The sequence below is a fragment of the Eublepharis macularius genome, chromosome 17, assembly GCF_028583425.1.
Source record: "Eublepharis macularius isolate TG4126 chromosome 17, MPM_Emac_v1.0, whole genome shotgun sequence".
Classification (NCBI taxonomy): Eukaryota; Metazoa; Chordata; class Lepidosauria; order Squamata; family Eublepharidae; genus Eublepharis; species Eublepharis macularius.
The window spans coordinates 16,565,462-16,579,104 of NC_072806.1; the positions used below are offsets into that span (position 1 = coordinate 16,565,462).

General features: G+C 47.7%; 1 protein-coding gene across 1 annotated transcript in view; it reads left to right on the forward strand.

Moving 5' to 3' along the window:
* Positions 1-13,643, forward strand: part of ESPN (espin) — a 114,062-nt gene that overhangs the window by 69,419 nt on the left and 31,000 nt on the right. The window contains exons 8-9 of the mRNA XM_055001031.1: positions 7,738-7,902; positions 8,417-8,609. Of these exons, the coding sequence (XP_054857006.1) occupies positions 7,738-7,902; positions 8,417-8,609 (358 nt within the window). The remainder of the gene's footprint in view (positions 1-7,737; positions 7,903-8,416; positions 8,610-13,643) is intronic.

Consider the following 13,643-nt stretch of genomic DNA (forward strand, 5'->3'; position numbering starts at 1 on the left):
TATTTAGGCCGCTTATGAGTTGCCTTTCCCCTTTAGAAAAAAATAATTGCCCAAGATGAAATATAAAGAAAACAATAACACTCCAAATGCATTTAAAGCCATAGCTTGTATTCACCAAAATCTGCTTGCAAAGCAGATCTCTTGGAATGGACTTTCCAGCTTCTCCGTCCTGCAGCAGCCCACCATAATTCTCCCCCCCCCCCCGCAATTTTTGTTGTCAAGGGTCAGCAAACACACACAGGACTGGTTGCAAAGAGAGGGTCTGCAGCAAGAGGGGGGAAACCGGTGGAAGTTGCTGACTCTTCTTCCAAAAACGGAAGTGCCTTAAAGGCTTTGGGATTGGGTGGCTGGATTCAAGCCAGTTACAGTTATTTAACAAAATTTAAAACTAGGGCAGAATGGGGATCAAGGCTTAAGCCAAAGACTCTTTGGCAGAGGTGAGATTGGAGGAGGAATTTGAAGGCAGGGAGCAGCTTGAAGGTGTTCAGGGGGGGGGAGGTTCAGGCAAGCTTTAGGGTGGCAGAGCCTGAAGGACTGAAGGTTGTAGGGCCAGGACATAACAGGGAATAAGGGCAGAAAAGAGAGCGGGGGAAAGCTGGAGGGTGTTTTAAAGATTGGGAAAGGGATGTGGAAGGAGATGGAAAGCCCACCTAGGGATCTAAATAGGGGTGTCACGTGTTGGGATGGAGGAGAAGGTTGGAAAGTGAGCTGCAAGCTGCTCTGCAGGCACACTTTGATGCCACCTTCCTTCCCCTCTTTTACGTGGCTCGTCCCCCAACCAGCAAAGCAGACTCTGCTTCCTCTTTTTTCTTTGAAGCCTCTGGCAGTGTGTTTGCCTGGCCACCTCAAACAGCAGAGACTGAGCAGATGCTGTATATTCTGTGGCTGAATCCTAGTTAAAGATTAACCAGCCCCCAGCTATTGAGAGGCTGGCCACTGTCCCTTTAAGAGCACCGCTTAGAACGCTTTCAGCGAATACTTAGCATTCAGAGCTTTCGAAGCACTTCAGTGATCTGGGAAGTCTTTGGACAAGAAACCCAGTGTAGCAGCTAGGATGTTGGACTAGGATATAGGAACCGTAAGAAAAGCCCTGCCGGGTTAGACCGGCGGTCCATCCAATTCCTGCATCAGGCTTCTCTCAGTGGCCAAATAGTTGCCTTGGGTGGCCACCAAATATGGCACAGAGGCCGAGACCTTCCCAAACGCTGCCTCCTAGCACTGGTGTTGGAGGTTGACTGCCTCTGAATACAGAGGTTCCCTTTGGACACGTAGCTAGTAACTACTGATAAATCTCTTCTCCAATCCCCTTGAGAAGCCATCTATGCCCACAGCCATCTCCAGACCCAGGTTCACCAAACCAAACTGCTATCCAGGGACCACAAAAGTCTAGGTTCAAACCACCTCTCCACGAAGCTTGCTGGGCTCAACTTGGGTCAGTCACTCTGCCTAACCTACCTCACAGGGGTGAGAGTTACAGTCCTCATATTGCAGATGTGAAGACTGATATACCGGGGGCTTGCCAAAGGCAAACTAGTGAGTTTTGTGGCTTAGGCAAGATCTAAGCTCAGAATCTTCTGGTTCCTAGCTCTGTCTCTTCACTGCTACATTTTACTTACTTATTTTCCTTTATAGTCCACCTTTCCCACTGGGACTCAAGGTGTACTACAAATATGATATTCAGGCAATCAAAATATGATAACAATTGAATGATAAAAATATTTGACTCAAACAGCAATTGTTCCTAATCAGCAAGCAGATTAAAAAGTATGATAACTTTTGAGCCTCACAAAAAATAGCGGGTAAAACAGCATGTCTCAGTGGGGCTGGGATTGAAGAATTAGAAGGAGGGTGGAAAAACTAAATTTCAGTTATTGTCCCCCTTTTAATGCAAAGCCAGAAAGAATCCCCTCTCATAAATACGCTACCTTTTGAGCTTCAGGATTTTCTGCAGTGAAGCAAAGGGGAAAAATCCTGGTCAAACTGAACACTGCCAAAAAGTTGTGAAAATTTATAGAATGTAGAGGCGGGAGGGCAGCTGTGGCAATACTGGGAACCTGGTTTGGGGGCACATGGCATGGGGAACATGGATCCTGATTTTCATGCACAAACTGTTAGAGAAACGGTGTGTGGATCGGTAATTCACTCCTGTGCCCCAGTGGAATGTACCCAATGGGCTCAAGGGAAATAAGCCTTGAGTCACCATTCACAGATGAGGGTGCCTGCTGCAACCCTGCATGATTCTGTCCTTATTTCCTCCCAATAAGTCTCTGTAGGGTGGTGAAGAATTTTGACCAGTCTCTGCATCAAATGTGATGGGACATTGCTTGCTTCCAGTATGGAGATGCAGCAAAGTTAAAGGAGCCTGCTTGCTGCATCTCTGCAGCAGTCACTACAGTGGACTTATTCACTGCCATTAGGAGGCACGTCCAGGATACTGATTATTTTAATGCTTATTACAACAGTCTCTTCCCCTCTGATACTCTGTAGTAGTAAAGGTTTACAAATGTCAAAGTGAAATCCACTGTGGGGGGGGGAGTGTGTGTCAGCTGTAAGAAGTGGAAGGTGGGGCACATTTAGACAAATGGTGCTTAACAGTTTGGTATAGGATTGAGTAACTTTTCAAGAGGGAACACTTCCCTCCGGACGGGTCTTCTCTGACGAAGATGTTTTGCTCAGCTGTCGAAGTTTAATGGCAGGAGCGGAAAGGACCTTTTTTTTCTCGTATGGACTCCTGTGCACTGCTTCCTGGTATGCTGAGTTTTGTGCCAAAGGGGAAAGCTCCAGAGGTAACAGAGAAGTCATAGCTTTGCTCCAGGATAATGTCAAGTGGAATCTGGTCTTGGGTCCAAAGGGATTGGGAACGGAGGAAACAGAGACCTGCTAAACTTGTTTCACTTCAATCCAGCCATTGAAAATGGAACTGTAAAGGAACAGCGGGCAATACCGGTCATCTCCTCCAGTAGCCATGACAGCTAAATAAAACCTCCATGTACAGAGGCAGTTTACCATTGAAGATCTGATGTTAGCGAAGAGCAGCAAAGGATTGCTTCTGGCTTCACACCCTGCTTATGAACTTTACAAAGGCAACTGTCTGGCGTTTTTGTTGGCTGAGTGCAGATCTAAGTGGATCCTTTAGGGCTTTCTATTAATGGTTGTGGTTGAAGCTTAAATGCTTCTGTTCTGATGAAAAGGAGCCCATCAGGAGAGGCGTTTCCTTTTGCCTCCATGTGTCTGGAGAAGTTGTACTGCTGGATTTCTTCAGGTGGTGTCGGCTTAGAGCCCCACCAGGAAAACAGTTTGTCGTTCCTCAGGGGTATAGTTGCAAGAACAACATTCGCACTTGGGGTTAGCCTAATGTAGAGACATAGATCATGCTCTGTGGGCCCGTAGTTCAATGCCACCATGGCTGTGAGTGGACTAACGGAACCTGCCAACAATATTGGCTTAACATGCAGCATTCTTGCATGAACTGTGAAGGTACTGCACGCAAAGTGCTTTTGATTGCTCCAAAGTGCCATATCATTGTAAATTATTTTTTTTCTGTGCATTGGCTTTTTTGCTCCACGGAACCTTCTTCAACCAGGAGGAGTTTTTTGTGCAACTCAAAAGTAACAGGACAAAAAGGGATTCTGCATCCTAGAATCTAGGCCCCAGCGCTAAGAGAGGCACCAGGCACGTGGGTGTTTCTGCCACCATCACCAAAGAAGCCTTTGTTAGGGAGCAAGAGCGAGCAAGCAAGGATATCAATTTTTTTACAAAGGGATAAGCCAGCCCTCCTAATCCTTCAGAGCTTGGATCGATTCCTCAATTTCCAAATGTAAATCTCTTCCCCTGGGTGCATGTGAGAGGGGAGGGAGGGAGAGATAGCACGACAGTCCTTTGGACTTTCTAAATGTAGAAGGCAGAGAGGGGAGATGTGTGCAAGGGTGCCATGCCGGATTTCAGCAGGGGGTAAAGCAGAACTATGACCTTTTTCACAGAGTAGTTGGAAGCAGTGTTTGCATGCTCGGGTCTTTGGAGTTAACGCTTCCACTCAATACCCCAAAAAGCAATCTCTCTCCCCCCCACCTCCCAAACATAAGCCTTGTTCGTTGCAAATCGCACTTTATCCCAAGGAATCCCAAAGACAGTTCCTTATTTTCAGTTCCTATTTCCCCAATTCAACTCAAGCAGTTTTGTACCTCCAAATAAGCTTTAGAGCACCCCAAATCATACATTTCCCCAGATAGTTACTTAATCTTGGTTTCTCCTGGAGGCACTCTGTTTTAGGGCACTTAGCATTAAAAGCAGGCTTTAGACCAGAGAACAGCATACATCACCTTGCAGCACAGATTCTCCATGGTTTGAGGTGGTCCAAATCTTATTTTGGGGCGTAGAGCTGTTTAAGTGTCATTAATATTTATGGTCGGATTGGAGAATAAGGAACTAGGAAGAGCGGACAAATAATGAACTGGGAACCAGCTTCACCCTAGTTGCCCCTGAGCCTTTAAATACTTCGATGGCTTCAGAGATTAGAATGGGACCCAGATGTGTGCATTTGATTTTTGTCCCACCCCTTGGTGGCATATGTGGTCCCCCTTGTTATAATAGTAATTTAAGAAACTTTTTGAAGGAACTTAACAGTCTTTGGGCCAAGCTACAAGTGACGAATGACACTTGAATAGCAAGTGGATTGAGTGGAGGGCAAGTGAACATGGAGAAATACACTTGCCGTTCAAGTGTCATTCGTCACTTGTAGCTTCACCCTTTGTCTACATTTATACAACCTGTGCCTAGAGGCCCTAACCGGACTGCTCCAGCAGCCATCTTAACAACCACAACACAGCTGCTTCTTCCCACGCACCACCAGGAGACAGAGGGCCTCTCTTTCAAGCATTAACTCTTTCTTAACCATATCATCGTTTGTGGCTCTTTACCACACCCCTCTTTCCCCATTTTATCCTTACAACAGCCATGTGAGGTAGACTAGGCAGTGAGTGAGGGTGTAAAACTGGTCCAAAGCCACCTCATGAACCTGAGTGGTGATCCGAGGCCTTTCCCCACACTGTACCCCCTATACTACACTGACTCTGGTCTTCCCAATTCACTGTTCCAAACCCCTTTTCCAAATGCTCCTACCAACTGAGTTTAGTGTAGTGTAGTGGTTAGAATGTCAGACTAGGTTCTGGGAGACCCTGGTTCGAATCTCTGTTCTGCCAAGGAAGCTTGTGGAGTGGCCTGGGGCCAGTCACATCCTCTAATCCCGATCTTCCTAACAGTGTTACAGTGAAGTGGAGGAAGGACGAAGAATGTTGTCAGCTGCATTGAATTCCCATTGGGGAGGAAAGTGGGGTATAAATAAATAAATAAACCAGGAAAGGGATATTTTCTCTAGCAGTGTCATGAATGTGGAATAGCCTCTCCTGTGTGATTTTGGCCTGCCACCATCTTTATTGTCATTTAAAGCTCCACTAAACACATCTTTGTTTCAGGTGTTGGACTTAGTTCTTCCATTACCGGCCTAGAATGATTCTCACACACACACACTCCTTTTTTTATGATACCATGTAATTTGCTGTTATGAAACCTTGCAAATCTGTTTACTGCTAATTATTCTTTTGTAGCTCTTGTTTTTTAAACAAGTTTTTTTAAAAAAGAACTTTTATTGCTGAGAGCTGGATGTTTTTCCTCCCCTTCAAAAGGCAGGATGTACACACGCACACACACACACACAAATATTTAAAGCAGGTGCAGCTGATGACATTCCCGTTAGGAAAACCAAATGAGATTTTGTCAGTTTCATCAGGCTTTTGTGGACTTCCTGATGTGGCAGAAGGAAGATATTTTAGAGGCATGCCACTATCACCCAATCTGCACAGTGCATAGAAGTCCACTGTGAAACTGAATGAGTATGTCAGTTTCACCAGACTTCTCTGAACTAGGAGAGAAATTCTTGTCAATTTCGAAGCCTTCATGAACAACAGTAATGGCCTAGGTAGGGTGAGGCTGGGGGGCCAGAGAGGTGAAATTGGAGACCATCTTTGACGTTCACCAACCGCTCTTCCTCCGGATACAGTGAGGTGGTATTGCTACACTCACTTTGTGCCTGAAAGAATTATGCTGTAGCTACAGTGGAAATTAAAACAGTAACAGTACATTTGTGTTGCCTGAAATGTGGGAGAAGACAGCATTCTCCTCTTATTTCCTATCTACCAGACAGTGGCCATTTCCACACTACTTGCCTTCAGTCGGAATGCTGCAGAACTTTGCGAAAAAACCGCGGAAGATAGCGTTTTCTTGCACGAGTTTTGTGCAACATCGCGCAAAACTCGCACGAGAAAACGCTGTCTTCCGGGTTTTGTTCGCAGCATTCCGCAGCGTTCCGATTGAAGGTGAGTAGTGTGGAAACGGCCAGTGTTGATTTTCCCTGTGATTGAGCTGTAAAGCAAGTAGGGCTGCAAGCACAGGCCGCTTGGATCGATAGATGAGTTTATTCCCGGTGATTCATCACTGGCGCCCAGTTTAATCAACAAGGACATGTTTTCATGGAAAGGGCGTGTTTGGAGACTTTGGGACCCAGGTGTATTTTAGGGGCACAAACGCTGCCTTGTATGCAGTGAGGCTGCCCCTCTGGTGGATGGGATATGGCGCTGTTCTCTTTCTGTCGCATCTCCGAGGAATGTTGCGCAAAGGATGAAGTGCAGGTGAGAATGGCAGGTGCTACCTTGAGCAGCATCAAGTCACTGGGCCGTGTAGCCATGGCAGCAGCATCTATGCTGGGACCAGTCCTAGCAGACTCTGCAGGGCTCAGTGGTGTAAGGCAAGAGAAGGCAGCGCCTTATGCCCCCTTTAGGGAAATTGTGTGCTTTTTTCACACATATGAAACTGCACTTGTGGTGATTTTGCCCTGTGAAGAAGGAAGAAGGTCCCTTGAACTGCTGGGTTGCTAGTATATTTCATCTGGGGGAAAGCTTTAGCTGCTAAAAAGGGCACAAAAGCCCTGAAAGGAAACAACGGAAAAAAGGCAAGCCTGCTAATGGCCCATCTGCACAACGAGTTTGACCTAGTTTGAGATTAATTGGACTCCTGTAGTGTTCCACGCAGGCTTATGGGAACTGTAGTTCTGAATAGGTGCCAAGAACCATTTGAAAGAAGTCTCTCCGTACTATGATTCCCAGAGTGCCTTGAGTGGCAGCCATGACAGTTGAACAGATTTGAGGCTGGTTGAAATTTTGTAGTGCGGGTTGTAAAGATAACCCTGACCTGGATAGCCCAGGAGAGCCTGATCTCGTCAGATCTCAGAAGCTAAGCAGGGTTGGCCTTGGCTAGTAATTGGATGGGAGACCTCCAACGAAAACAAGGGTTGCAAAGGCAGACAATGACAAACCACTTCTGTTAGTCTCTTGCCATGAAAACCGCACCAGGGGGTCTCTGTAAGTAAGCTATGACTTGAGGGTACAGTTTCATTTCAAGTTGTAAGAATAAGTCAGCACTTGCAAAAAAAGAGGGAGGAGAATGCCAAACTGAGTTGGAGAAATGTTGCCGGCACTTCTGAGGTTACGGCTGCACTTGCACAAGGAACTTAAACCAGGTTTGAACCCATTCAAGGCTCAGAGCTTCCCTCCAGGAAACTATTAAACTCTTCAAACCCTTGACCTAGCAAGATCCTGAACTCTGTGGTGCCCACAGACATCTCTTTGCAGCCCTCTCTGATACTCTGCTCTCTTGCGGTAATGAAACGGTTCTTGACTTTTGCAGCTGACCTCGCTTGAGAGCAGCCCAGAACTGCGGCGGGTCGACTCTAGCAGGAAATCAAGAAACTTCAACAAGCAGCCCAGCACGGGGGATTATTATAAACATCTGGGCAGCAGTAGCGGCGGAGAGCAAACCGGCAACAACCGCAGGATGGCGCACAGTGAGGAGGTGAGTCCCTGGGGAATACTGCCTCGTGCTGTCTGACTGCTGTTCCTTTCCTGCCATTGGGATAATTTGTGGTCATCTGGTAAGGGGAGGGGGGTCAAGGCCTGCCTCTTTGTAGAGGCCACAAGCAACCGTGTGAAATTAACTGGTGATATTCTTGCAGGCGGCGCATGGGGAACTGAGGCTGTGGGCTGCAGCAGAACATCTTCTCCATTCCATGCATAGCCCCTAGGCAAACTGAGGCAAGGTGAACTAGAGGCATCAAACCTCCTTGTTAAATTTAGCCTCTATCTTCATCCAAAGGAAACTTTTTGAGCTGAGCTGTGGATTTCTCCCTGTCTCAGTTAGAATGCTGCATAAAATAGTAGGAGATCTCCCAGAAATCCAGATTTTGGAGGTTTCTCCCTCCACAGTGTTGGGGCACAGCTAAGGCATTTGGAAGAGTGTGATAATACTGCTTTCCAATTCCCTCGCGTGCTGTCCCCGCAACATTCTCTTTTCATTCATCTCTCCCAAGGCTTCCCTTCTATCCAACGAGAGTGTGCAGAATGGAGGCACGGCTGAGAACAAGCCATCGGGAGAGGTGCCTCCTCCTCCTCCACCCCCACCACTCCCTGAGAGCGTCTGCCCCCCACCGCCACCCCCTCCACTGCCAATGGAGAGTCAGCCGCCTTCCACCAGCCAGCGACGGTCGTCCTCCTCCACCGGAAGTAAGCTGGGGCACGTGGTTCTTGAATCTAAGCGCAGATCGACACTATAGACTTAAAACGGTTTGACTATCGGTTTCCTCTCCCTGTGGAACTCTGAGGACTGTAGTTGGAAACAGCTAAAGAACTTTCTCAGTGTTCTCAGTTCCTGGCATTCTTCAGGGCAAGTCCGGGCAGTTAAATTGCTGTAAAACTGAATTAAGTTGATAGTCTGGATATACCTTTAGTGATTCTTTGCCAGCCTTGGAGTTTCATTGTGTCATCATCGTCTCCTCTGTTATGGTTACAAGCAAAAAAAGCAGAGGAGGTAGCCTCAACCAAGATTGGGGGCCAGCACCACCCAGCCTTTGTTTCATGAGTGATTTACACAGATGTGTTTTAGGTTGCAAAAAGAACAGATGTTCATTTGAATCCGGACTTGGAATTGTTTCCGCTTTCACTGTAACAAAACCGCAGTTATTACTCCATGTTCCAAAATCTTTACCTGACAGCCTTTCACACGTGCTGGATAATGCACTTTCAATCCACTTTTAACAGCTGGATTTTACTGTGTGAAATGGGAAAATCCACTTCCTTAGATGTTTTTATTCATGTCTTGTGGTACCAAACTCAGAATCTCGGGGGGCTGATTTATACATCTCTGACTGTGGAAGGATGAAGGTCAGATTGCAGGGGGAGCTTGGAATGGGGGTGGGGGGGTGTTGGAAAGTTTCCCCTGCCCAGCTATTGGCTTAGTGGATGTGCTGGTCCCCAAATATTGATGAGCTTTCTGTCTGTGGAAGGTGAGGAGTCAATTGTGGAATGCTGGATGTCATTGCTGTTGCAGTGGGATAAGCAGAAGAAAACCCCGAGGGAAGCAGTGGGAGTTCAGGGGCTAGGAATGCATGCAGCTTGGGAAGTCAGAATTGAGAGGTAGGAAGGCCAAAGTCAACCAGCGAACTTCGTGGCAGAAGAGGGGATTTGAACCTGGGTCTTCCAGCAGGCAGCAATGATGATGATGATGATGATGATGATGATGATGATGATGATGATGATGATACACTGTGCATATATACCACTCTTCTAGATAGATTAGTGCCCCATTGAGAGCAGTGAACAAAGTCAGTGTGTTTATTATCCTCACAATATAGCTGGGGAGCTGGGGCTGAGAAGAGTGGCTTACCCAAGGCCACCTGCTGAGCTCATGGCAGAAGATGGATTTGAACCAGCAGAGTGCTGATATGCAGCCCAGCCACTTGACCACTATGCTACAGCAGCTGCAACCACTACACCACAATCTAACCACTAAACGACATTGCCTCTGTATTGTTTGTAACGTAGGGAGGCCTCCGCTGTTGTGTTTCACAGGTGGCGGTTCCATCCAGAGCTGCAGAACCCATCCCCCTCTGCCTTTGGAATACATCGGCAGCTCCTTCTTTTACCAAACACTTCAGCTCCTTAAATATTGATGGAGGTTTAATCCACCACCTTTCACCACACCCTGTGCAAAGCTTGCATTATTTAGTGTGGGTTGAGGGATTGGTTGTTTGGAAATGCAGCCGCTAGGCTTTGCAAGAAGGGAGGGAAAGCCTCCGTTTTCACGCACGATCTCTCAGGAGACTGAGTTTCTCATTTGTGTGTTACCCCGTGTGGAAACTCTGTGTGTGCAAAAATGCCTTAGGAGAGCCGATCTAAATGGGTCTGTTTGGCTCAGCAATAGAGGCAAAACCCCTGACTCTCCTCTATGGAGTTTGCAATCTGCATGGATATAGGGCGGGCGGGAGGACAGGAAGACAGCAAGAGCATAGATGAATGTTGGCAGATTCAGTTGCACATAATTACAACTGGTTTCAGCTGGAGAGGAGAACAAAGTGGGGCTTGGTAGAGCAGCAGTGGAGCCTCTGTTGTATGCCGTCCGCTGAACAGCACTGGAGCTTCTCCCACCAGGCCCAGAGCCGATCCACAAACAAACTGACATGCTAGAGCCATCAGTCCACTTAAGATGTCTGTGCCATTTAACTTAGGGCCTCGGAGGAATCTGAAACATTCTACACTGTACGTTAAAACATTAGAGTCAGGGCTTTTTTTCAGCAGGAACATGGTGGAACGGAGTTCCGGCACCTCTTGAAAATGGTCACATGCAGGGCTTTTTTTCTGGGAAAAGAGGTGGTGGAACTCAGTGGGTTGCCCTTGGAGAAAATGGTCACATGGCTGGTGGCCCCTCCCCCTGATCTCCAGACAGAGGGGAGTTTAGATTGCCCTCCGCACCACTGCGTGGAGGGCAATCGCAACTCCCCTCTGTCTGGAGATCAGGGGGGCGGGGCCACCCACCATGTGACCACTTTTGCCAAGGGAGATTTAAACTTTAAAAAAATTCCCCCCTTGTTCCAGCTGACCCAAAGTGTCATCATTGTGCAGTCCTGAGTTCCATCACTGAGTTCCACCACCTCTTTTCCCAGAAAAAAAGCCCTGATTAGAGTAATCAGTTTTCAGTCTTCTAAAGCACCTTGAGTAGGGTTGCCACATCCAGGTTGGAAAATTCCTTGAGATTTTGGGTGCGGAGCCTGGAAAGAGTGGATTTTGGGGAGGGGCCTCAGTGGGGTAGAATGCCATAGAGTCTACCCTCTGAAGTAGCCGTTTTCTCCAGGGGAACTGATCTCTGTGGCCTGGAGATCAGTTGTAATTCCCGGAGATCTCCAGCCACCACCTGGAGGCTGGCAACCCTATCCTGAGGGGGCTGTAGTTTTGTGAGGTACTGAAAATGTCTACTTTGAATATGTCAGAACTACAATTCCCAGAATTCTTTGTTTGGGAGACGGGATAATTATTAAATGTGCACAAAACTGATTTAAATTTGATATCTACACATACAACTCGCTATGTAAAAACTCATGCTAAATGAATTATTTCTCTTCTCTTGTTCGTAACAGAGTGCACCTCATAAACACAGAGACATTCCTTCTGGGGAGGGATCCTATTAAATTGCCACACCAGTTGATTTGGCAACCTGCAGTTTGCAGCAGTGTTAATACTGAAGAGTTTTTGAAATTTCCTCCTTTGTACAAAGTCCTGATGTCAGGAATAGATTGGGGTGGGTTCAGCCTTCTTCCAGGTTGCCTTTCTCGGACTTTAGTGACTCTTTCCTTGTAAGAAGAGACACTTAAATTGGAGGAGGGCTCCAAACATTGCTCGGTGGAGTCATAGGTTAAAGACAGAATCCACCCCTTTGTGGGTGGCTTTACACAAGGGTAGCAGGACTTCCTGGTAACTGTTCCAGCCAAGGCAGAAATTGTGTGTGTGTGCGCTTTCTTTTTTTAAAATCAAAGGGTCCAAAGGGTATATGTTAGCAGTGACATAGAAAAGTTTCTTCCAAACTGGAAACTCTTGTCTTGATTCAACAAAGGTCTTTCTCATTCATTCATTGCCCGGTCTTTCCTTATCCCCACTTCTGAAGCTCACCTGTGTTCCTTGTGCCGGAAAGAAATCCAAATTCTACACTGAAATTAATTCCCGAGAGAGTTTTGCAACCTGCATAAATTGTGCCAGGTCTGCTGACTTTTATCAAACCAAGTCCAGAACACCATAGGCTTGATCAGTTTCCAGTAGGGATGTGCGTTTCGGCATTCAGAATGCCGAAAGAATGCCGAAACAAAAGTGTTTCGGCTTCTTTCGGGGAATGCCGAAACGTTTCGGGGAATGCCGAAACGTTTCGGGTAGCCGAAAGAAAAAAGCCGAAACGTTTCGGGATTCTTTCGGCTTTCTTTCGGTTTTTCTATGGGAAAATGCCTCCGTCTTTCAGGACGTCTGGAGGAGGCATTTTCCCACCGAATAAGCCCATAATTGGAGGGGACCTTCCTCTAACCCTTCTCTAACAACCACCCAAGTTTCAGACAGATTGGACTTTGGGGGGCCATGTTATGGCCCCCCAAAGCAGGTCCCCCCATCCTCCCATAAGAAAGCGAAGGAGCAGCATATTGTTAGCATGCTGCTGCTGATCTTTCTTCATTATTTCCTATGGGGAAAAAATGAAGAGGCAGGCTTCCTTTGCCAGGGGTGGCATTTTGCATGCAAAATGCCCCCCAGCCCTCAGGGGCCCTTCTCCCACCCCTCCTCCCACCCCCCACCAAGGCTCAGCCTGCTCCCACTTGGGGGGGCCATTTCATGGCCTCCCCAAGTAGGTGCTCTAATCTCTACCACTGACAGCTGGGGGAGGCTTGTGTTGCCAGGGGTGGCATTTTGCATGCAAAATGCCCCCCAGCCCTCTGGGGCCCTTCTCCCACCCTTCCTCCCACCCCCCACCAAGGCTCAGCCTGCTCCCACTTGGGGGGGCCATTTCATGGCCTCCCCAAGTAGGTGCTCTAATCTCTACCACTGACAGCTGGGGGAGGCTTGTGTTGCCAGGGGTGGCATTTTGCATGCAAAATGCCCCCCAGCCCTCTGGGGCCCTTCTCCCACCCTTCCTCCCACCCCCCACCAAGGCTCAGACTGCTCCCACTTGGGGGGGCCATTTCATGGCCTCCCCAAGTAGGTCCTCTCAGCCCCTAAAGTCCACCCCTTACAGCCCCACACAAACCCAATTCCCCCCCAGCTGCCACACACAGACCCAAATCCCCACATTAGCCCCTCACAGACCCAGATCCACCCCCACCTGCCCCACACCCATAACCCCAGGAACAGGCTGGCAAAGGCCAGCCCTCTCCCTTTGTTCCCTATGCTGGGAACTTCTAAACTCTCTTTCCCTGGGCAATTCTGCACAGCCCAGGGGTGCCACAATGGTGGGCACACTTCTGAGTGCCAGCTGGTCCCTGTGAAAGAGCACCTGAACCACAGACACCCTCCCTCAAATTCCCCCACCACCTACAGAGATGGCTGGCCAGCCAGCCCCATTGTTCCCTATGATGGGAACCAACTGCACAACAAAGAATAAAACAAGAACAACACAAAATAAAGTTTTAAAAAAATTATTTTCTCCCTTCCAAAGTACAAGTAGGCAAAGCATTATGACACATTACACCAGCAGTCCCCCACACAGAAAAATTAACACAACTCACTTAACAT